The following is a 26,235-nucleotide window of genomic DNA, read 5'->3' as shown; positions in this document are numbered from 1 at the left end:
TCCTATTTTGCGGTGTAACCATGGACCTTCGACGATGTTGACAGTATAATTAAATGTCTCATAAATACCAATGCGCTCTTTTTCTTACGTAATGTTGCCTTTTAACGCCTCACCAGCTTGAAGAAAACATATTCGGCTGCGGAGGTTTGTTGGTAAGTCGTTTTTCTTTAGGCATTTAGTGCTTTTCATCTTCTATAACAACAGATATGAAGGCTTTCACGAAGGCAATCAGATGTTTGTAAGTAATAATAATGATTATGGGTAGAAAAATATCCTTTTTTCTGTGAAATTTATACACATTTGCTTGATAAGAAAAATTAATAATATTTTTTCATTGAATGTTTGCTTCATCAGAAGCAACAACCTTCGCACATCTTTTAGACAGTAAATTCGTCACACGAAGAAATTCTGATTTTTTAGGCATCTCAATTGTCAAGGGGAACGTTAATTGTTACATACGAACTAAATTCCTCGTAAAATGACTGACTGCAGATTGAAATTTGCTATTTTTGTCAAAATTTGAGATTTTATTTTGATAAAAGTTTCCCCTAGGCATACTAGGCACAACCCTATCCTATCTTTCTGGCAGTATACGGATTCTTTGCCTCAAGAACTGCAGGTCTTTGGAAGCAATCCTCGAATCTATCAATTTTGTGCGCGATCTGTCATTTGGTTTAATTTTCGCGTCATTAAAAACAAGTTGACTTTTTTGATCGGTGATTTTTAATATGGAGAATTCTCGCGTAACTTTTGAAAAGGTCCAATGTAACATTTTCACCAACTCGAGAAAAACGTAGTTGAAGACCCGAACATTATTTCGCGAATTGTCTTAAAAGCTATCAATCTTTATCACTGTTTTCACCACTAGCTGTCAAGAATAACTCCGTAAAACCAATCGTAACTATTGTTTCGTGATTTGAGATTAAGGTTGAAGCCTCGGAGCGAAAAATGTTACTTTGGACGTTTTGACTGCCCGCGTTTGCACATTGGACATATTACGTTGCACTATAAAAATTTGAAACTAACTAATAAACAACAATCCAAATATCAGCATTTCGTTCTAAAGACTGATTATTATTGTTATCACTCGTTGAATTGCACTGAAATCGATAACAACACCTGTAAGAAACAAATTCCAAAACGACCGAAGTACGACTGCGAGTTGTATTGACTGCTTTGTTACTCCGGACGTTTCGGCCGTCGGAGGAAAGTGGCGTCCGAAGTAACAGCCGGGTGCTTAAAATTCGAATCTGTACATTGGATATTTTTTGCAAGGCGTTGTATTATAGGTGGACCGCAATGTCAAAATTGCTGTTCGGCCATTGCTCGTGAAAAAAACAAATTTGTTTACAAAACAAGTCGTATCTTTTGGTGACAAATGCATTCGTTGGCAAAATAGCTGCTCGCGCTTTATTGTTTATTGTAAAATGTACTTCTGTTTGGCTCCCATCGGCGGGGAAAAGAGTACTAACAGCTTACGGCGATGGTGACAAACAATAACGCTGATTGTGGCTCCACTGATTTCGCTCGGGGAAGAGGAGAATGCTGTGCATATACCTGGAAGGAGATCCGGAAAGAGCTTGTAACGGTAATTGACTAGAGCAAAAGGAGGTTGTGCACTATATTCCACGAATATATATTTGCTTATTTTCTCCTTCAATTATTTTCCTTAGCGAGTTGACATTGAAATCATAACCACACACCCAAACAAAAAGTAAATAATTCTGAAAGTTACGTCTCGCTACTCGTCTCACGTCATGTCCTGAATGTGTCAAGAACGAAACACCTATAGTTCAGCATCTTGATTTTTTGTATCGGCGACAAAAAGATGAAGAAGATAGATACGTGAACGATTGTTTTTGTAATACATTCAATGATTGAAAACTAATAGCGTGCATCCATTAACTCGATTTGTTTACATTTGTTACATAGGACCTTTTCAAAAATTACGCGAGAATTCTACTGGTCAAAGATATGGTGTGAAATTTTGTGTTACAAACCAAATTTTTTGTACTGAAACGTCGAAAATGTTGCAAAATACATATGGTCATTCAGCTATGTCGAAAACACGAGTATATGGATGGGATAAGGTATTCAAAGACGACCGAGAAGAGATGAACTATTTGCCACGTCAAGGACGACCATCCACCCCTTCGACTGATGAATACATTAACAAAATAAAGGGAATGATTCTCGGAAATCGTCATTTAAATTTGAGAGAGCCAGCCCACGAATTAAATATCGCTCACGAGACCGTTCGTCAAAATTTGATTGATGTTTTGAGCATGAGAAAAGTCGCAGCACGACTAGTATCGAAAGAGCTTAGTTTTCTTCAAAATCGCAATCGAGTGGCCGAAGACATGCTTGAACGATCAAATTCTGATCCCACGTTCATCCAACCCATAATTACTGGCGACGAGACATGGATGTGATTTTATTTTGGGAAATTCAAATTACCGCTTCCTGGAGCCTGTTTTGACAGATTTAAAGATCTAAAAACGAATGCGTGCACTGAAGACAATTCCTGAACACAGCTATAAAAAGTATTTAGAAGACTGGTTACTCGTTCGAAAATGTGTTTTGCTTCAGAAGGGGCCTATTTTGAAAAAAAAAATTTAGATGATAAATGAAGCATTTTCTTTGAAACACAAATTCCCGGTATAGATTTGACAGAATATACATCGTGTCTTTACTCATATTGTGGCGGTTTTCCGGTTGTTTCGTTCTATTTCATACCTTCATACCTGCAATACCTGCAATAAAGCTTACAAGGCAGCAGGAAACATATTGCCACCAGTATTGTTGGGATTTACGAGCAGTGGCAACTATATTGCCACCGATTCAATAGTTTGTTTTATCAAAGGTAAATATGTGTTCTTCCTCGTCTAAGGATTATATTTTACTGAAGTTTTGTTTGAAGTTGATCTCTTGCCTAGTTTCCACGGCCTTATAGTGGGTTAATAACAAATTATTTTCATAATCATAAATTAAATATTTATCCAATATTTCCCACATACAACTCGTTTTGGCCCATAACTTTTCTCAGACTCTTTTTGACGTAGAACTACGTCTTTCATTAAGGGTGTCAAATCAGAAAACAGGTCACGTTTTTATGAAATAAAGTTAACGTTAATAACTATTTTTGCCGCGAACGGATTTTGGCGATTTATATACTAAACGAAAAAATTTATTCCCTAAGAAAAAAAATTAGTGGGTTATATCTATGATATAACCGCAAGGTTCACGTGGAACTACCTTAGTATAGCAATCATTCGTTTGTATTGATTAAATTCTTGATTGAATGAAACAGTTTCCAAATTCAATTGAGTTCAATATATTTGCTCTGTGAGTGAAAAAAATGAACAAATGCCGTGTAAAGTCAATTCATTTATTGTAATTGATTGTTCTTCGTTACAAGTAAATTTAATGACGGACCTTTTACGTTTGGTATGAGGACTAGAACAAAATATATGTACGGAAGAATTATCAAACGTTTGATGAACCAGCCTAAGGCTGAAAATCTTTCCAATAAAGACAAAAAAAAAATTATCAAACGATTATTTTATTTTACATTTCCCTCTGAAGTTTACATCCCAAAAGTGTACATACTTCTCGAATCTCGAATTTGCTTGAAACTGGGAAGTTCATTCGCTTCTAGTGTCTGCACGATTTTCCCAGGTTCCTAAGTTTAGAAGATCATGTTAGGACAGACATATTCCACTCTGCACAAAGGCAAGCGAGGACAAAAGTACTCGCAGTTTGCATTTATTTGCAGAGCCGATTTCCCCAGAAACCTCGGTTTTGAAGTCTGTGTTAGGGAAACACATTTCAATCGGAACAAAAATACCCCCGATTTGTATGAATTTGCAATGCCGATTTCCCCTAGGCTGCTTGGTTTTGATGGCTGTGTTAGGGAAACCGTAAATCGGGCCAATCAAAACGATGCAGTTAGGGCGTTTAGATAACGCCTAATATTTTACAGTTATTCAATTGTTTATCTAATGAAAAACAACATTTTGTTAGTTGCGATAGATGCGTAGAAATATTCCCTATCAAGTGATGCAAACATCTCTCCTATCCAGTACGAAATGTTCGAGCTATAAGCATTCGAAATCTTTCTTTTTTTTTTGCATGTTCTGTGTTTAGGTTTTCATTTTACCCTCCATATATTCCGGTTAGACGTAGTCCCACGTCAAAAAATTCCCTAAGATTTGTTTAATATGCTATACATTAGAATCCCTTTATTTGTAAATGGTTAAAATTCATGAAAACTTTAAGCGTTTCTATTTTCCCATGCATTTGTTCAGTCCATTTGTGTGCTTTCCCGAACAGAGCTGTCAATAACGAGCAACTTATCGACGAGCAACGGAGGGGAAATCGTAGGATATAAAGTCACCGTGAACAATGCTAAAACAGCGGAACTGTGAGTATTTCTCACATGACATCGAGGCCGAGAAACTGCTCAAGGTGGAACTCCGCGGACTCCACGATATGGACACCAAGGAACTATCGGCTGAACTCGAGCAGCGCGGACTCAAGCCGGTTCAAATCTACAAAATGAAGCGGCACGACCAGACTCGGGTGTATCGAGACCAACTTTATCTCGTCCACCTGGCCAAAAACTCGACGTGCCTGAAGGACCTCCAGAACATACGACTGCTGTTCCATATCGAGGTCGAGTGGGATCGCTACATACCAGTTCACAGAGACGTAACCCAATGCTCGAATTGTTTCATGTTCGGGCATGGCACTCGAAACTGTCACATGGCATCCCGGTGCGTCAAATGCGGCAAAACTCACAACGCTGATGCATGTGAACACATGGAGGACGGTGTCCCTATCTGCGCAAACTGCGGAGCCAATCACAAACCCACCAGCAGAACGTGTCCGAAGAGAGCTGAGTATATAGAGATCCGAAAGCGTGCCTCCATCAACAATCAACCAGGACGAAAGCGAAACCAGCGCCCGCCAGCAGTCAACGATGTGCAGTTCACCGCGCTAGTGCAACGCCGTGCAGTCCCGAACCTGCCTCCTCTTCCACTCAACAATCAATGAAACCGCGGCGATCCCATCGCCCCCTCCGTAAGTAACCAAGCGGGCTTTAGCGTCTCCTCAGTGCAGCACAGGCTCATGAGTGCAGCGCCGCAGCAGACTCAACCACCCCTCGCGGGTCTCTCGTACTCGTGTGTGACATTCGGCACGACCGCCGAGGGCGTCCCACTAAATGACAAGGAACTCGTCATGCTGGTGTCCGAGGTCATCAGAATAAAACGCACCTGCAAGACACTAAACGAACAGCTTGAGGCTGTCCTCACCCTCGTTTCCAAGTATGGACCGTAATATAACACGCATAGTCAACTGGAACGCTTGCTCTCTTAAGAGCAAAGCCATAGAACTCGTTGTATTTCTCAATGAGCACGAAATCGACGTGGCAATTATCACGGAGACGCACCTTAAGCCCGAAATAAATGTCTTCCTCCCAGACTTCCGGCTCGTGAGGCTTGACAGGACCAGCTCAGGAGGTGGTGGCGTGGCCATCGCACTTAGGCGAAACATTTGCTGTCAGCTGCTTCCAAGCTTCGAGCTGAAAATCATCGAGGCCGTAGGGGGTGGAAGTCTCAACCCCTGTCGGTCCTCTCACCATAGTAGCAGCTTACTGCCCCAAACAAACAAATGTACGGGACGGCTCGGCAGTACTTCTTCAAAGCGACGTCATCAAGCTGACCCGGCGGCGACAGCAGTTCATCATCGGTGGCGACCTGAATGCGAAGCATCAAGCGTGGGGCAACAGCCGTAGTAACCGAAACGGCCTGATCCTGCATGACGACCTCCAAGAAGCACAATATACCATTCTGAGTCCGGACGGTCCCACCCGGTTGAGCCGGTCCGGTGTACACGCGACCATCGACATTTTCATCACGAACGCGATAAACATCTTGGAGCCTGTCGTCTATCAAGAACTCAGCTCCGACCACTACCCGGTGTCGATTGAAGTGAGCTCCTCCGCCAACAGATTCCAGGTTTCGCGACGCAGCTACCACCGCGTCGATTGGCCACAGTTCCAGCAGTGCGTGGACACCGAGATCAACTATGACATCGTTCCCGATTCAACCGACGACATCGACCAGTGTCTTCAGACCATCGACGAGGCGATCTCTCGGGCCAGAGACAGACACGTACCGGCTTTAAGACTGGTGAGTAATCCCCTGAATCTAGACAGGATAACCAAAAATTTAATTAGACTCCGCAACACCATCCGTCGCCAGTACCAACGCACTGGACTTTCCCACCTGAAGACCAATTGCAACCGTCTCAAGAAAATCATCCATGCCAGGATGGTGGATCTCAGGAACGAACATTTCTCAAATCATCTTTGCTCTCTCCCAGATCACGCAAAACCATTTTGGAAAACCGCCAAAATTCTAAAAAGCAAACCGCGACCCGTTCCTCCACTCAGATCGTTGGATTCGAATTCATCCTTACTTATAACATCTGCCGAAAAGGCGAATGCGCTTGGTCAACACTTCGTGGATTCTCACAATATTGGTCGCTCCATGGTGAGTCCCCACGAGCCTATCGTCGAGGAGGTCGTGGCTAGTGTCGCTGATACCCCCATCGTTCTCCCCGAAGAATCCAAAATAACGGCTGATGAGGCGATAGCTGCGGTCCGTAACACGAGAAACATGAAGGCTGCCGGGTTCGACAGTACGCTTAACATCGAGTTAAAAAACTTGAGCGTTGGCTTCTTCGAGCACTTAACTTCTATCTTCAACACATGCTTGGAACTTGGTTACTTCCCGTCTCGCTGGAAGTTAGCCAAAGTAATTCCCATACACAAGCCTGGTAAAGACCCTACCAACGCCAAAAGCTATCGCCCCATCAGCCTCTTGTCGTCCATCTCGAAGCTATTTGAAAAGCTGATTCTCAGCCGTTTGCTGGATTTTGCAAACCAGAACAACATCTTCCTCCGTGAGCAGTTTGGGTTTAGGAAAGGTTATTCCACTCTCCACCAGCTTGCACGAGTCACGAACATCATCAGGCGGAACAAGTCCATGTCTAAAACATCTGCCATGGCATTGTTGGACGTCGAAAAGGCGTTTGATAATGTCTGGCACAATGGTCTTGTGTTCAAGCTACAACGATTCAACTTCCCGATCTTTCTCGTCAAGATAATCGGTAACTATCTATCGGACAGGACTTTTCAGGTCTCTCTGAACAACGTGCTTTCCGATACGTTCAACGTCATCGCGGGAGTTCCTCAGGGTAGCCTCCTAGGTCCTATCCTGTTCAATATCTTTACTTCGGATGTTCCTCCCCTTCCTGGTGATGGTGTGCTGTCGATGTTCGCTGATGACACCGCCATCATCTACAAGGGTCGAGTGATACGTCCGCTAGTCAGGAGATTACAGAGGGGCCTGAATGTTTTGTCCGACTACCTAACATCCTGGAAGATTCGCATCAACGCGGCGAAGACACGGACCATTTTATTTTCACACTCAAAATCACCACGTCTTGTTCCGCCTGATGATATGAACGTCCACCTCAGCAACAATCCCATTAATTGGTCGAGTGAGGTTGTCTACCTTGGTCTCACCCTGGACAGGAACTTGAACTTCGCATCCCATGTGAGCAATACATCCACGAAGTGTTCCAAACTCATAAAGTCGCTATACCCGCTCATCAACCGAAAATCCACTCTGTCGCTGAGGAACAAGCTTGCGATACACAAGCAGATCATCCTGCCGGTAATCGAATATGGTTTGCCAATCTGGGAGGGATGTGCAAATTGCCATCATAAAAGACTACAGATCATCCAGAACAACATCCTTCGGAAGATCCTGGACAGTCCACCAAGGACCCGAAATACCGAGATCCACCGCCTATCTGGTCTTCAGGTGCTGGAGGAACGGAAAACACAAATCCTGTCTAGGTTCAGGGGGTCTTGCCAGCGGTCTCCGCACGCAATAATCCGGGAGCTGGTCCCATAGTTTTAATTTAGATTATAGTTAGGTAGGTTATAAAATTTTTCAATTAATAATTGTTATATCCCTCTTTACGGGATCAAATGTAGACTAGATTCACAACCAATGATCTATGCAGAAATTGAAAGCCAAAAATTTACCAAAGTTGCCGGGCCCCTAAGGCTGAAAAATTGAATTGTAAATCAAATTTGATAAATTTTAAAAGATCCTCAAATAAATAAACTTTAAGCTTTAAAAAAAAAAAAAAAAAGGCAAACTTTCATTCGGCATCGGACTGTTGAGCAATCCAGTTCACTTTGCTTTTGCTGCGCTTCGATCTAAGATTGGACCCCACCAGTGGTAATTCAACTTGGATATCGTCGTGAGGTTTTTCCAGTTCGTTTTTCGCGTTATTCGTATCGTGTGTTTTTTCCGCGTCATAATTTGGACGCTTCGCACAGTGTGTGATTAGCAAGAAGAAGAGGAAGGCAGGCTCGAGCCCTGCAAAAAACGAACGCATTGCCAGGGGCAATAAAATTTCGAGGCAAGCGTCATCAGATGATGCACGCGATGTTGGTGCAGTGAAAAGCGCTCGCACTGAACCAAGCCTTCGCATCGAACAACAGCGAAGTAGGCGACTTAGGCGCGTCGGTCGAAAATGTAAACGCCGTTACCCAGGCAGCATAAAGCTCCCCCCGCTGGTGATGAAGGCGGTTGCTCTTGACAAACTCATCAGCGAATTCGGATCGATGGGTGTTACAGCAGAGTACTAGCTGTGTGGCATAATTCAGTCTTTTTCCAAGCAGTGAACATTGTTTGTTTTCCGTCATCATAAGGGCTTCGATGGTGTTTTTGACATTGCATGAATGTATTAAGCTGACTTTATGGCGAAGCAGGCGTTAAGATTGTACCAAGCATCTTGAATGTCGTACTGGAATGTTATGTACCAAATAACTGGGTCCGCGTGCCAGTCGCAAAACTGCCTACAATTAGGATTGCATTTGCACTAGTCTTGATCATAATGAAGCAATGCTACTGTTTTCGAGGTTGTTGATATTAAAAAAAGAGTTCATTTCGCTTGTTTAATCACCAAGAAAGTGGATGTTGTTCTGGAATTTTGTATGTGATTAGGTTTCGCTTGCCAGTAGCAAAACTTCCTCCACTAAGGGTAACAGCTGCGCTCATCTCGAGTATGAGAAAGTAATGCATTTTTTTTTCGAGGCCAGTAATATAAACAGAAGTGTTTCTTTTGAGAATAGCGCAAAATGATGAGAAGTGTTTATATTTCTAGTAGTTTCAAGCCACCAATGTATGGCTCTGTATGCATGCTATGGCGAACGCTTGTTTGGCGCTTGGTTTACGTTGTACGAACGACGCCTGGAGGTACAATTTCACTGAGGCAATACTAAATAACATGTAACATGCTATTTGAGGGGCTTAGAATGCAAGAGGTGTAAGTGACTTGATCGATTTCTCTTCATCAACTTTTTCTTTAGTTAATAACTCAACTGCAAATACGTTCCAATTTAAGTTTGCTATAGAATCTGATAGATGAGGTTCTGACCTATCTTCCACATTGCCAAATACAGTACGGAATGTATTTGCAGCTAAGTTATGAACAAAAGAGAGAGTCGATGTATAGAAATCGATCAAATCACTTACTCTGCCCCTAATTTGATACCTGCAAGTGTTGTCATTGTTGTTGTTTCCTCGCGGTGCTATATTGATATAATCGACTGTAACCGAGTCTGTCAATTGCGAAAAAGGCCACCGGAATAGCGTTTGAGGTAAATTTTCAATGCATTGACATGAAACAAATGGCGACATACGATCAGCTAGTGTATTGTTCTGTGAAGGCAAGAATGAATCATCAGTCAATTATCGTCAACAGATTCTACAATGAAAAAAACATTTCAGAGATTGTTCAATTAAGCAGTCGTTTCTAAAATTTCACAGCATTATAGAATAATATCCGAAGGTTTAAACAAACGACTTTTATAACATGACAGTGTAGTTCTACGTCAACAATGCGGTCGTATCTTGGACACAACCTCCTATAATTTTTTCTCCTTTTTTTTGGAAGAGAATATATAAAAATATTCTCTATCGAATGAGTATTAATTTGCTTTCATTTCGTTTCGATAACATTTTTTTTTATTTTCCGAAATTGGTACTCCCTAAATGTATAGACTTATGGACACGTATTAATGTATAACTTCCGTCTTATACTTTGGTGAAGGCTGAAATTGAGCGCAAAGATATTTGAAATATCGCTCTTTGAAATTAGTATAGATCCATGGGTTTTTATTGGATTGGTATTCAATTTATGATCATTAAATTCGAAATATAAAAAATATAAAAAATACACTGCATATTCAAACGTAATTCGTAATGTACACGATATTGTTGACCAAGTTTGATCGCGTCATAATGGTCGATAAAACGCCCAGGCGAATTTCAATCAAAGTTTTCGAAAAAAAAACAGATTATTCGGCAGGTGAGTTGCATCTTGCACTGTGCTATTTGTGTAAAAGAATGTTTGCAAATGTAGAGTACATAACGCGATTATGTTCAATCATATGTCAGTTGTTTACAAAATAAAGTTGTCATCTTCGAAAGCGGACTTTTTTCTTGCGATAGAAAGCGAGCAACAAATACAAAAACCGATTGTCATACTGTCCGGATGCTCAAAAAGTATCCACACATCAGATTAGGAGTACAGAAATATGAACTAGTCCTTTCCATCAGTGGGCAGGGCTCTGCATAGTCATAGTCAACTGAAGATAGTCAGCTGACTATCTGACTGAATATATCCATAGTCAGTTAGTGATGACTTTTGGCTTCTTCACGCATTTTCTCCGCCAAAACGTCAGTCGGGCGTTTAGTCGCTATCTCCCTCTACCGACTTGACTATATCATTTCATTCTTCCCAGTCAAATTGTCCTCATTGCATTTTGAAGTGACTTCCCCCAAAACGAATTCGTTCCTCTCTTTCTCTTTCACACGTACATGTGCACGCATCGAGTTCAACGTGGTTTGCCATACGTTACAGGTGAGCTAGATTCGTTCGTATCGTACACGAAAATTACTCACATGTATAAAATAGCGTGCAGTGTTGTGTTCAGAACCACTGAGAAATTTATTAATTTTGTGGATATAAACCCGTTTTTCTATATGTTTTTTTTTTTTCACAAAATTGAACTCGGAGACAAAGTGAACTAAAATTTTGTTCCGAATTCCTCCCAAACTGCACGCTATTCACTAATACTAACGCGAGAACCTTTATAACATACCTAATAACTGTCTAAGTTCGTTGGTTTGAGTTCACGATGGGTAGACAATAAACCGTCCATTGATGGGGTAACTTCTTTTTTGCATCAGAAATCATGCTTTCGTTCCTCTTTATGTGGACGTAAAAATAATATTGCGTACGCGGGTATGAATTAGTGTCAGGGGGAAGTGTGGATTGAAGCCAGTTGAATGAAGAGGCAGATTTGTATTCATTAATCGAGTCAGTTAAAATAACCACTGACTGGACTAGTTCACCAGTCATCCTCGCTAGTCAACGCTAGTCAATTCATTTTCTAGTCAAGTCACTTTTTGTTTGCGGCGACTGCCGAAGCAATTCTAGTCGAAGCGAAGCTACTGAGAGTAGAGTCGGTCCTCATTTTTCACCTTTTTCGGGCCCTGTCAGTGGGTAAACAATCAGAAAACGTTTAATAGTCACTACTAAGATCACGGCCTAACTCGCACATTCGAACTCTCAAGAGAGTGTAAGAGAGTGTGACTTACTCGAACCAAGATTTCTAGGAACTAGCGCACACTGTTTCTTTATATATTCGCCAGTGAAAGGAAGAAGTGCATGGTTTCTCTTTGGTGAGTGATGACTGTATCCTCAGTTTAGGCATGGAACTCGTGCGCGGGTTTATCATTGTTCATCACAGTGAAAATGCAATCACTGCTCCCATTGCTCCCAATTCGACCCAATCGTAAAATATTGGGTAATCGTCAAGCGAAAATTGAAGAAGGGTGCCAAGGTGATTCGGGAAAGTCTTTTACCATTCACAACACAACAACGAAAAAAAAAAACTTCTAAAAACAGTAAGGATACACTATAAAAAAGCTTGAATTTTAATGAAAAAAAAGTAAAAAATAACCGTTTCCAAATCATGTAAACTATGAAAAATAAATACAATCAATAATAACAAAAAAAATCCAAATTTTCTGCGATACCTAATAATAATAGGTGTACCGGTGAGTTTCTTCGTTTTTACAACAGATGGCGTAACTTGATTATTATTCTAGTGAATCAAATTTCCAGACATTCGTTGGAAAGCTACTGTCATTGTGCGTCTTTTGCAGTATATGTCAAAGAGTTGAAGCGTAAACAACATAGTTTTGCCACTTCGAATATGTCGAATTTCGTACCAACGAGAGTGTTTTGCGGAAAGTGTTACTTCATTACTTCAATATGAAGAAAAAAGCTGCGGAAAGTCATCGAATTTTGGTGGAAGTTTATGGTGACCATGCTCCTACTGAGCGAACGTGTCAGACGTGGTTTGCACGGTTTAAAAGTGGTAATTTTGACGTTCCGGTCCGCCAAAAAAGTCTGAAGATGAAGAATTGGAGGCTTTACTCGATCAAGATCCGTCACAAACGTTACAGGAACTTGCAGATACACTTGGAGTAGCAAACTTGGTACAAGAGCAAACCATATCCGATCGTTTAAAAGCAATGGAAATGATCCGAAAGATAGGACATTGGATGCCGTATGAATTGAAGCCACGAGACGTAGAACGCAGTTTTCTTCACGTGCAACTGTTCCAACGGCATAAAAGAAAGGGATCTTTGCATCGAATCGTTACTGGTAATGAAAAGTGGGTCCATTACGACAATCCTGAACGTCGGGCAACGTATGGATACCCCGGCCATGCATCAACATCGACGGTCGCGCGGAATATTCACGGCCAGAAGGTTATGCTGTCTATTTGGTGGGATCAGCTGGGTGTGGTGTACTATGAGCTGCTAAAACCGAATGAAACCATTACGGGGAACCTCTACCGACGACAATTGATGCGTTTGAGCCGTGCACTGATGGAAAAACGGCCACAATACGAGCAAAGACACGATAAAGTTATTTTGTAGCACGACATTGCTCGACAGCATGTCGCGAAACCGGTCAAAACATACTTGGAAACGCTAAAATGGTAGGTCCTATCCCACCCACCGTATTCTCCAGACATTGCTCCGACCGATTGTCACCTTTTTCGATCGATGCAACATGGCCTGGTTCACCAGCACTTCTCCAATTTTGATGAAGTCAAAAATTGGATCGATTCGTGGTTAGGCGACAAACCGGCCGATTATTTCCGCAAAGGGATCCGTGAATTGCCAGAAAGATGGGAAAAAGTTGTGACTAGCGATGGGCAATACTTTGAATATTAAATTTGTAACCATTTTTGCAGAATAAAGCATTAATGCATTGCAATTTTTACTACTATTAGAATATCAACATAGGACAATTGAGCTTGATGTTGTTTTTTAAAGGTTTTAAACAAAATATAAGTTTTTTTTTGTGTTTTCCGAAAGATTATGCATAAAAAGTTGATGGGTCTGAGTCTAGGAGCACGGACGGAATCTTGACATAGAACTGTGATTGTGTGTAGTAATTGCATTTGAAATGAGTTTTTTCATTGTTCAAAATCTGTATTTTTTTCACTTTCGATACATCAAATGGAAGCCCTAAAAACGCCAATTGTTCCAAGTGTATTCTTCTTCTTGTAAAAGTCATCAAAGTGCATTTCCTAACATTAAGCTGTAATAAACTCTTAGTGCACCATTTATAAAATGAATGTTTGAGAGTCTTCTTCATTCTTTATTTCCATATACAGCTTCATATTATCTGCGTAGATAAGCGCCTTAACACTGTTAAGAAAAACGCAAACGTCATTAACAAATAAAATAAACAAAAGCGGCCCCAAATGAGAGCCTTGAGGAACTCCGGAAGTAACAAATATTGCTTTTGAAATTTTCTCATTAAATCTTACCATTTGCGTGCGGTCAGTCAAATATGGTTCTAGCCATTTCAATAGCTTGACTTCTATCCCTATTTTTTTAAGTTTAAGAAGGAGTAAGGGTATATCAACACGATCGAAAGCCTTACTAAAGTCAGTGTATAAAGCTTCAACTTGATTATCATTATCCATTGCATTCAAAGTGAATGTGACAAATTCCAGCAAATTTGTTGTCGTTGATCGTCCTTTGAAAACACCGTGTTGCTTATTCGTAATTCGTGTCTTTAGTTGTTGAAAAAGTTTTTGGTTTATTATGGCTTCAAAGAATTTTGGAATGCAAGAAATAATTGCTACTCCACGATAATTTCTTACATCGGATCTATTACCGGATTTGAATATTGGTACAAGAAAAGAGTTTTTCCATATTTTTGGGAACCTTCCTGATTCCAATGACTTATTGAAAAGCCATAAAAGTGGATGAGTTAATTCAGATGTCAAATTTTTTATGAAAACCGGTGGAATTCCGTCAGGACCTGTCTTTTTCGAGACATCAAGCTTATTTAATGTGTCAAAAATTTTGATGTAAGTTAGTTTTCTGACTCTAACATCACATGGAAATTCTGGAAGAAATGCAAAGAAGTCACGATCTCGGTCCTCCTCAACTGTTACAATATAAACTTCTTGAAAAAATTTTGCAAAGAGGATGCAAATTTTTTTTGGGTCATTCCCCACGGTATCGTCAAGGAGCATGCGTGATGGAAAACCATTGCTTTTTAATTTTGTTTTTATGTAATTAAAGGAACTTTTCGGGTTAGACCTTATGTCCGACTCTGTTTTTATGTCGTAATCTTCAAAAGCGCTTTTAACAGTGGAGTTGATCTGTTCGCAAAAGTTCCGATATTTTTCGAGATTAGCGTCAGATTTGTATTCTTTATAAATTTTATGTGCCTTCTGTTTTTTATTTTAGATTCTTTATGTTTTGATTAAACCAAATCGGATATTTTGTGTTAATATCTCTCCTTTTTCGTTTTGTTGGTATCTCCTCCTCTATAATTTCATTGATCATCGAGTAAAAAGTCGTCACTGCTACTCCAATGTTTTCCACACTTCTAAATAAATCCTGCCAATTGATATAGTTAAGCTTACACCTAATTGATTGGTAATTTGCTTTAATGTAATCAGAGACTTCCTCGAATTCATAATCAAATGGTTTTTGGGTGTTATCTATAAATATAGAATAATCGATAGCTGTGTGGAAAGCTTCATTTTTCCAAAGCGGAGTTAATGATTCAGTCACACAAAAATCTTCGGTCATATTTGTCAACAAGAAATCCAAGAAGCATTTCTGTCGATTATGAACATTATTTATTTGATTCAACCCAAGATCGGCTATTTCATCAATAATAAATTGCAGAGTCTTATTATCACCAACAACTGGAAGCAAGATAAATTCATTGTCAAAATCAGTGATAAAGTCCGCATTTCGTTGATTGAAATCTCCGTATATATGGATTTTATTTTTATTTCGTGTAGTTCGTGTAGCTACTGTAGTAAACTGATCTCATTGGGTGTTAAGTTCTGCTTATGTATAGGAAAGGGAAAGGACAATGGGCAAGTGCATTCGTGGAAGTGAAGCGGGCTTCTAAGGAAGACATATATGAAGAACATAATATTGAAATCGCGACCACTCAAGCTATCATAATCTGATATGCATTCGAACCTCTAAATCAGCAGGCAGTTAAATTCTTTATTTGCATTTTTTACATTACCAAACAACATCGATATCATGATTACATGAATTGTTAGTAGCTAGTATTACAACATTGCATGAATTGTTAGTAGCAAGACCTACACGATAAAACGTAAATTGAGCACGAATTGATTGGACAGCATACAATGCAACAACTGATAAATGCCTATTTCCGGCAGATGGAAAATAATTCATAATACGCATCGATTAACCCATTACAACTATTAAGTTATGTGTACTTTGCAACTTTTGCGGGAAACTCGAACTTTGCAATCTTCAATACACAACAAAACAACAAAAATGACACTGACACAAAAACACTCTTAAATTGTCATGTGGTATCATTTAAAATGCGCTTAACACTTTAGTTTCATCAAAAAAAGTTTTTCAAAAACGGACATTTTTGCGTATTGAATTTCATACGCTGGGCACTAATGGGTTAACATTATGAACTAACGCCCGAATGTTGGCAAAAAGATTGTTCGTTTCGTCAGGGAGGAAAACGAGTGGTTAGTGCGATCGTAAAAATATACCCATTTGATCGTCAAATTGTTCAACTTTATTACTATATTTTCTGTTCGTGTTTCAAGCAAAAAAATTGCTGGATAAATTTCCTGTCTAATGGTATACAACACAACATATGTCGCAATGACGATTTTGAGTAACATGCGTTTGAAAACTCTTAATAAATCGTTACATTTTTCGTATAGTTACTCCCCTATAAAGAAATCAAAGACATAGTCCTATGTCAAAACAGCGTTCTATGGAGGAAGGTGAAATTTGCCAAAAAGTAACATGAAACAACTTCTCGTAGAATGGCAGTAAAGCTATTTCAGATTTCATTTCATTCTTAATTATCGTCAACAATTTGGTCGAAAACTTTATTACAATCAGATAAGATAGATTTTTTCATTTTCCTGTGGGCTCTCCTTGCCCACCGTTTATAGCATCTTGCGACAGATTGATGGTTTTGCTGTGCCTTCGGGGAATACAGTAAAAACTAAGAACTTACAGTTTGTTATTTACTATTTTACGACAAAATCTGAATACATCAACCACGATTTAGAAGCATAGCACCATTGTGTCTGTGTCACTTTTTTCAATTGTGATGAGAAGCCACCCTTCAAACACATATTTATCTTGGTGGTGAAAATTATTGATTTGGGGGGAGTTGCAAAATTGATGAAACAATGTGGGCCCGGTTCCAAATTAACAATCAGCCGAATCATCAAATCCTAATTATCGTGTTGATGTTTTTCTTCGTGATTTTTTTTTTGCTCTTCTGACAGAGCTCCCCAACAAAGAGGCAAAGAGGCAGCGGGTTGGAGTTTCGGATACCCCCCCGGAAAGATGTGGAAAAGGGGTTCGAAATGAGTTTTGAGCATGCGAGCGTAGCTGCGAGCGAGTGAGTAGTGAGCGGCGTGGAAAATGCGAGAGTGAGCGTTATTTGAGGGATCATAACGTGGAGCGGCGAAAATGATAAATTTTCCTCGGCCAGCCGCCAGCCAGAGAGCAACACGAGATCAGATCAGATTCGCGCGGTTTGCAGGTTTTCTTGTGCTCCGTTCATTTCGTGTGTGGCATCCAATCTGTGAGTGACTTTGTGACGTCGTGCAGTCGTGTGATAAAATTCATAAGTGGGGTAAATAACATTTCTCCCGACAGGTTGGGTGGAAGCTGCTTTCCTTCGCAAGGCCACAAATACCTGGGTTTTCCCAGTTTTTTTTTTAACTCGGGGGAGGATGACGAGGAGATTCGCGTGTGTGTGATGTGATGGTGGAAAACTCCTTTCCGCGGCAGAACGGTTGAGTTGGAGAAGAGATTACATAAAGATTACACGATAGCAGTTTTAATTTTTCTCATTCATTTTTCCGCACGACCGTAGAGAGTGAAATCGCGAGTTCGGTGGTGTGTTTTTCGAGAACTGCGAAACGACAAAGAGCGCAGGTGGAAAGGTGCATCGCGCGGTTTTTGGTTGTCGATTGACGGGGCAAAGAAAATCTCGTGATTTGCTCGCGTGTGCTTGGAACCACCGACCTCCGCCCGGTACGCGGTACGACGCCAGACGTCTGGACGGAGAAATTGTGTTTTAGTTTTGTTTTGTGGTGCGCAAAGTGGTGAATCTCGCAAGCTGGAGGAACCGGATGGGATGCAAACATCTATTGAATCATCGGGAGTAGTGACTATGACGGCCATTCCCGACAGTGTGGTACCTGCGGCCACGTCGCTAGTACCGAACAATGAACCTCCCCCTGCTTCTCCGCCTCCGGCGGAAGCGGAAGCGAAAGCAAACAGTAAAGTAACCGTGGAGGAGAAAACATCTGCAACTGAAACGGAGCCATTACCGACAGAGAATGGAGGCAAGCCACCGATAATGCAACAAATAAACAAACTTCTTACCCCACCGGATGATTTACTCCAGTGGAAAGATATGCCTCAGCATTTGCAATTCAATCCTTACGTGCTTACCGGCTACCGGCCGCTGCAGGGCGTCAAGGGATGCCTTAGCAGTTTGTTCTACGTACATAACGAGACGATTAATATTTTAACACACGGTGAGTAGCGTTATTTGTATGTTCTTTTTTGTTATCTTATATTTTTTTTGTTATTAAATCGTTTATTTTTACAGGCTCAGTTACATAAGTTTAAAGGAGCCAAACTTCTGTCTGTATTGAAACAAGTATATATAAACATTTTTCATTAATTCTAATGTTAATGAAGTAGAGAACCGATTACTCGCGGTTTGCTCGAGTTTAGAAGGGTGACATTTTTTTCAGGAAAAGGAAGGGATATAAGGATATGTTGTCAATGTTCACACTCACATTCATCATACTCGATTCCTAAGCCTATATTATATCTAATATGTATTTACATTTCACCTCATTCTATTTTTAGTAAGAAGGGATTTGATTTCTCGCGAAGGAAAAGGAGGGTATACGAACATAGGGACAATCACACACGAAGATCGATAGCTTTAAGGAAAACATATATATGGGACATGTAATCAAGGTCTAACCGAGCCAACACATCTCTCACCGGCACATTGGGCTGCCGTCCTCTAGCCCGAAGAGAGTTTTCTAAATTCGATCTGGCAACAAGATACTCCTCGCACGACCAAACAACGTGTTCGATGTCGTGATAACCTTGGCCACAAGGTCAGATATTGCCATCGGCAAGATTAAAACGAAAGAGTAGCGCGTCTAACGAACAGTGATTGGACATGAGTCGAGAGAAGGTGCGAATAAAGTCCCGACTCAAGTCCAGACTTTTGAACCATGGATTGAGGCTAACCTTAGGGATAATCGAGTGAAACCACCGGCCCAATTCATCTTCGCTCCACTTACGTTGCCAGTTAGCGATGGTATTTTTGCGGACTAAAGAATAAAATTCATTAAAGGCGATTTGACGCTGATAAATATCGCCTTCAATTGCACTTACCTTTGCTAATGAGTCTGCCCTCTCATTACCCGGAATTGAGCAATGTGAAGGGACCCAGACAAAGGTAATGATATAACAGCGTCTGGTTAAAGCACTCAAAATTTCTCGTATTCTCTCAAGGAAGTATGGCGAGTGCTTTTCCGGCCTCACTGAACGGATAGCTTCGACAGAGCTAAGACTATCCGTTACAATGTAATAGTGTTCAACAGGTCGTGAGGCGACGCTGTCCAGCGCCCAATGTATTGCAGCCAATTCAGCAATATACACTGAGCAAGGATTCTGAAGACTGTGGGAGGTGCTAGAAAATTGGTTGAACACTCCAAATCCTGTGGACTCATTCATAGAGGACCCATCAGTAAAGTACATATTATCACAATTGACACGCCCATACTTTGCATTGAAGATCGTAGGAACGATCCCCGATCGATGATAATCTGGAATTCCATGGATTTTCTCCTTCATGAACAGATCAAAATGTACAGAGGAATTGATTTAGTCAGGAAAACAAACACGGTTGGGAGTATACGAAGAAGGATCAACCTGCATAGAGATGAATTCATGATATGAGCTCATGAATCCAGAATGAAAATTTAGCTCGATAAGCTGCTCAAAATTTCCGATCACCAATGGGTTCATAACCTTACACCGGATGAGGAACCGAAGAGATAATAAATTGAAGCGATCTTTTAGTGGGAGTACGCCTGCCAAAACCTCGAGACTTATGGTATGCGTTGAGGGCATACATCCCAACGCAATACGGAGACAAAGATACTGAATTCGCTCGAGTTTAATAAGGTGTGTTTTGGCAGCTGATTGAAAACAGAAACTGCCATACTCCATCACTGAGAGAATAGTTGTTCGATACAACATTATAAGATCTTCTGGATGGGCTCCCCACCAGGTGCCGGTAATTGTACGGAGAAAGTTGTTATCTTATCATGATGTCCATCAATTGCCCTCTCGGGATTTCCGAACCTGACCGGAACTCCGAAACGTGACCTCTCATATTTTTTTCGTAGATTGTTTGGCTCGCATGAACTGCTGGGATTTATTGCTACTTTCATGTATGAAATTGCCGCCCCCACAGTGCTACAATTTGTCACACCCCAGTGGATAGTTTTTATCCATGCTTTATCATTGCGTGGTCGTGCGATGAAAGTGTGCAGTTGAACAACAGACCAAAGGGGGGTTGATTGCGGTTTTTCAGAGGTTTAGACAGTAGCTGTCGCATTTCCTGATCCTGATTGATGATGTTAAAATATGACTACAATTGAGTCAACAGTTTTCTGGACTTACATTGTGTCATCCCCCGTCGAACAAAATTTTTGCAGTTTTTAAAGCATCGCTTCCAGAAAAAAATCCCAACACTTTTTGCGCTCACGAACAAGCATCTCAAGCTAGAGCAAAAAGCAGAAACACAAAAAAAAAGCAATGAAAATCTCATAATCTTGAACTTTGGCACTCCGGGAAGGCGCGAAGGTGCGCTGCACTTCTGCCACTCGCAAGCGAAAGGTGCGAGATGATAAGTGCCCGGCTTACCGGTTGCCGTTCACATTTCGTTTACATAATAATACGGCATTATTTTGAAATTTATATTCATGGCCAGCCATCAAGCATTTGCCATGTGGTGGGTGCCACGTGGGGTCTTGACGTCCGCGTTTATGGGATTCCGTGCGATTCCCGCTTCCCGAGGTGTAAAATCGATTTAGAAACATCGCGAATCGTGGTAGTGTCGTATCGTACCGGGGGCCACGAATTGCGCAACGTTCGTAGATTTAACTCTGGCCGTCAACGCGGCGGTGATTGTTTGGTTGCTAGCATAATAAGCTTGGATCAAAGCCAGAAGGGGTTCCACTCGTTTGTGTTTTTTATGCTATCATACACACGAGTCAATCAAGCTCCCCTTAAAAGTTGTGATATGATAGTTGAAATTGGAATAGCAATGACACCATTTCATCTTTTACTATCCAATGCAATTTGTTTTTATATCACCACTGTGACTTCCAGAATCCGGTAACATTGAAATCCCTGCCACGCTGTGTGTCACAAATTTTGAAACAAGAATCAATGATTCACATTTGACATCTTTTCAACGCATCGCGAAAAGACGAAACAAAAGCTTCTACAAAACCACCCCAACAATCTGTTCTTTTCAGGGCCATCAACACATTCTGTTAAAGAATTGTTTTTAAAATTTCAATTCCCTATAAAATAATATCCGAAGTGACAAACAAGCGAATTGAATCAAATAATTCCATAGTACTACGTTATGCGGCACTCCAGGAACTTTAAGTTTCCTGAAAGTTCGGTGTCCCTGGTCATGTTTTAGCACATTGTGCATTGTCGATTCCGAAACATCGAGATTAGCGGCCGTTTTACGATGTAATTTTCGTCGAATTCGCTCCCGTAAGATTATAATCACTCACCCAGTTCCTGCTGAACGGACCTTTTCCGGTCATCCAGTTATGAGTTCAGCTATTCAACCGAGAAATCTCATTTTGGCGGATGAACAGCAACTGGAACAATTGGCTCGAGAGTTTTTTTTACATTCTACGGCGATGTTTCGGAACGAGATCTTCCGATAGAAATACCAAGATTTCGGAGAAATGTCATCGCTGCAAGAATAACAGCAGAGGACGTTCTGAATGGTAATTCACGTGAAGTAGGGGAGGACAGGGTAAGACGCCCATCCTAACCAGAACAGGCTGAACCATGTATTTTTGCTACATATTTCAACGTTTTTTCACATTCACAACGTAGTCACGTCTGTTTTCTGTGTAACGAAATGAGCTAAAACGATTACGAATATGAAAAACAAACAATAATAAAGAGAATTCTAAACACATTCATATCGCATCGTCCATAACATTCCTATAGGGGAACTTTGGGTAAGACGCACCGTGTCGGTAGAACGCACCACCATGAAAAATCATGGAAAACGCAGTAATCGGCAGGGTTTTTCTGTGCTTATATCGTTCTGAATCATATTTCGGACAACATCATATTTCGGACACTTTGTTCTAATATCTTGAAATGCTTAATGCACTGATGATATAACTATAAAATTTATATCACAATTGCTTCTTTAGAGTAATCCCTTGGTTTCTCTATCATTTCATATGAGAACTACATTTCAATTAGAACATAATCGGCAAAAATCTGACAACACTACTCATTATCGTTTGTGTTTGACGTTTGCTTAGCGTGAGCGCGTAGAATTTACCCGTTCATAAATATTCAAATTTCTCCCGTATTTCATCAGTTCTCATCATCGTTAACAGTCTACTGTTATTGTTTGGTAAGTGTTTCGCAGTAGATTATAAAATATAATCAAGTGTAATGTAATTTTCATCCAAACAATTACAAAATAAAGTGTCCGAAATTTGATCTAATGTCCGAAGTTTGATTCTCATTCGCTTCATTTGAAAGGCATTTTATTCCATGATTTTTTTATGTTTTCAATCAAATAGGTACCAAAGTAGAAAGCTTAAAAGCATATCGAACTAATTTATTGAAAATATCAACCAAATAATACCTGTGCATAAAGTTTAGATCTGTTTTCTGCATCATATACCTAAAGCGTCCGAAATATGATTCAGAACGGTAGCTTTCCTTTTCATTATAAATACAATTAAATGTATTGTAGTACCAAAAACCACGTCTATCTTCATAAAATAATAATATATTCAAAACTGCATGATTGCAACTTTGACCGCTTCTGTCATAAGACTTTTGAAGCATTAAAAAACTAATTTCAGTTTTGCAAACTCCAAAACATTCTCAAATGTTACCAGAGCTATCGATTGAGTTTGAATAAAAAAATGTTAAAAAATCATTTCTTATATCAAAATGCAATTTTCTAATCCATCTCATAATGGGGCACATCGCTCCAGTATGGAAATTAATAAAGAGAGTTAGTCAGTTCCAGTGTTACTAATTCACTCAGATATTTTCTGCAATTGTTTTATACCTAGATGGTTTCTGAAAAGCATAAAAGCAAATATCCTTTCTTGTATCATGTGATAAGAACCAGAACCATAAAAATCATTTCAATGTTTCTGACTACTAAAATCCATCCATGATTAAGAATAATGCAAACCTTAGAATCAAAATAAAAACTCATAAATACAGGGTTTTCCAACTTTAAATTCCGAAAGTAAATTGAAATAAAACACACTTAGAATTCGAATTTCGATGAAACTTTTATTTCAAATTAAAGTTTGATTTATGCCATTATGTGTGAAATACAACATCATTCGAATGTCCACCTAGGGCTTCCTCGCACACCTTGATCCGAAACAGGTAATTTTTGATGACTTTTCGGCACACATGGGGCGGTATCTCGGTCATAACTTCACGAATGTTGTCTTTCAAATGTTCAAGAGTTTGCGGAGAGTTGGTATAGACACGGTCTTACCACATGTCATCCGTATCCATATCTTCAATTTGTGGCAAAACAAAATCGGTTAACATGCGGCCATAGCGCTCACCATTCACAGTTACCGTCTCGCCGTCCTCATTTTCAAAGAAATAAGGCCCGATGACTCCACCAGACCATAATGCGCACCAAACAGTGACTTTTGGCGGATGCAATGGCCTCTCAACAATCACGTGTGGATTTTCTGAGCCCCATATACGGAAATTTTGGGTGTTCACATAGCCACCGAGCTCGAAATGTGCCTCATCGCTGAAGAAAATTTGATGCGAAAATTCAGCCTTTTGCTGCTGTTGTTCGTCCAATCGACGTATGCTCTAATTTTTGTACCAGTTGGACTTTTTATGGATGTAGGTGCAAGTCCAAATGCAAAATTCGCCACAATGATGTTGACAAACCCAATTGCTGAGCACGCCGTGGAATCGAAACATTCGGGTCATCCTCCACACTGGCAGCAACAGCAGCAATATTTTCGGCCGAACGCACATTACGATAATGCACAGGTTTCACAATATCCGCTACGGATCCAGTTTGTTCGAATTTACGCACTACATTAGCGATTGTGTGCTCTGTAGGCCGACCAAAATCCGTCCGTAATGCTCGAAAAACATTTGCCGGTTTTTCATCATTTTTATAGTATAATTTAACAAAATTAACACGTTGTGCGATGCTAAAACGATCCATATTCTAAAATGACATTCAACTAACGATATGACGCTTTGGTTGACAGCTATGTCAAACGGTTGTCAGCGCAGGGCTGTATACTTTCGGAAGCCCGAAATGGAAAACCCTGTACAACGGCCAAAGGTCTGGCAGCACATTTGTGAACAGCGGCACGTAGTAATATATTTATGAACAGCGGCACATATTGATCTGCTTGTAAACAGAAATATTGGACTCAAAATTCTTTAGAGTTTTCGGCGTTTGATAACAAAAATCTCGAAAATTCACGATCATATGATGATTCTAAGTGGTAGAACCGTAACGGAAGCGGAAGATAGAGGCAGCGAATCAAGAGTTATCTAAAATAAACGCTTCGATATCGTTTGACATTTTGACTCTTTGTTGTGGTGCGTTTTTGACACGCATATGGGCATCTTACCTCGCTTTTTTAAGAATGGTGTAATATGAATGCGTTTGGAATTTTCGTTATTTCTGTTGGTTTGCCTATTCGTGATCGTTTTTGCTCATTTCATTACAAAGAAAACAAACGTGGCTACGTTGTGGATGTGAAGAAACGTTGAAATATGTAGTAAAAATACATGTTTCATCCTGTTTTGCTTAACAGGGGCATCTTGCTCGGACTTCCCCTACTCGCGCATAGGTCTGTGAGACCGAGAAATCAATAATTCGCTCATTTCTCGGAAAATATCGACACTACGACTATGCGATTCTCTCTATCTTCGTTATTCGTCATCGTTGAGCGTATCGCATGTGTTGGTACGAAATATGTGTCACTTTTTTAAAACTTTCGGTCTGGAACACCGACGCGAGTACACCGAAATCGCTTTTTACGCGTTTTTTTATACGCGGTTTTATTTATCGTGGCTTTTTTTACGTGGTTTTTGGAATTTACGCGTTTTATTTGTACGCGGATTTCGGATTTTTCATACGTATCAACCGCGTAAATATTCAATATGCTAATCAGTGTTGTCACATTTAAATCTGTACCAGAGGGGTCAAATATCTTACTCATCTGTATTTTTTTTCCAAAAATCTGTACCATCGAAAATATTCGTTGTAGAGAAAAAAATAATTTATCAGCATTAAAAAAATACTCATTTATTTGCTACAAATACTACATTTACATTTGCAAGTCATTCGTGTGTTTGATGATTCTTATACATAGTTTCTTTGAATCTAGATTGCATACTATCATTTTTTAAAATTTCGAGCTGCCAGCACGATATTTGACCAAATCCTTTGATCTCAAAAGAGCGTTCATCGTATCGTTGCTGAGTCGATTTCAAAGCTTATTTTCTGATTATATTCGGAAAAAATTTCCCGACAGTTGCCGAGGAGTGAGGCATAGTGAGAACGTTAGAAAAATGGCATCGAAGCGTCGAAAAGGCAAGCGAAACGTCAATTCTTTTTAGGCATCCAATTTTTGTCCACCAACCCTGGACATGCTCGTTTTCTGAAATTGTGATTCCCTTACGGAGTAATTTTATCTTTAGGCTACAGAATTAATTCTCCACATCTTGTACATTCCCATTGTAGAATCCTGGAAACGCTTCCAATACAACGTTAATGCTAGTCAAATTGGAAAAGTTTCTGGGATTGAAACTTTGCCGTAGACTTGAGCGTCGAATCATCAAAATCGAATCTTTTTCTCATTTGTTCGATCACCTCCACGAAAAAAACTGCGACAAATATCATTTGAAATGATCTGGCTGTCCATTGTTCTGATAATTTTTTCTGTTGCTATCCCAACCTAAAATTCTATTCAACCTAAAACCTAAATAAAAAAAATGATAGTTTGAGACCCCTCCCTCCTCTCTAAGAGGGGGCTGCCATACAAATGAAACACAAATTTTTACATTACTCGAGAATTAATTAGGCAAATGCAACCAAATTAGGCAACTGAAGGTTTTGAGGTGCAATGAATGATTCTATAGTGGTTAGATACTCCTCCCC

At 40.1% G+C, this 26,235-nt stretch overlaps 1 protein-coding gene across 4 annotated transcripts in view; it reads left to right on the top strand.

Annotated features, from left to right (window-relative positions):
- Nucleotides 1–26,235, top strand: part of LOC129762039 (progestin and adipoQ receptor family member 4) — a 71,766-nt gene that overhangs the window by 18,913 nt on the left and 26,618 nt on the right. For all 4 annotated transcript variants that reach the window (XM_055760023.1, XM_055760014.1, XM_055760040.1 and 1 more), the window contains exon 2: nt 17,611–18,280. In XM_055760023.1, the coding sequence (XP_055615998.1) occupies nt 17,875–18,280 (406 nt within the window). In that variant the 5' untranslated portion in view covers nt 17,611–17,874. The remainder of the gene's footprint in view (nt 1–17,610; nt 18,281–26,235) is intronic.

Source organism: Toxorhynchites rutilus, chromosome 1, assembly GCF_029784135.1.
Source record: "Toxorhynchites rutilus septentrionalis strain SRP chromosome 1, ASM2978413v1, whole genome shotgun sequence".
Taxonomy (NCBI): domain Eukaryota; kingdom Metazoa; phylum Arthropoda; class Insecta; order Diptera; family Culicidae; genus Toxorhynchites; species Toxorhynchites rutilus.
This window is presented reverse-complemented; position numbering and strand designations above follow the sequence as displayed.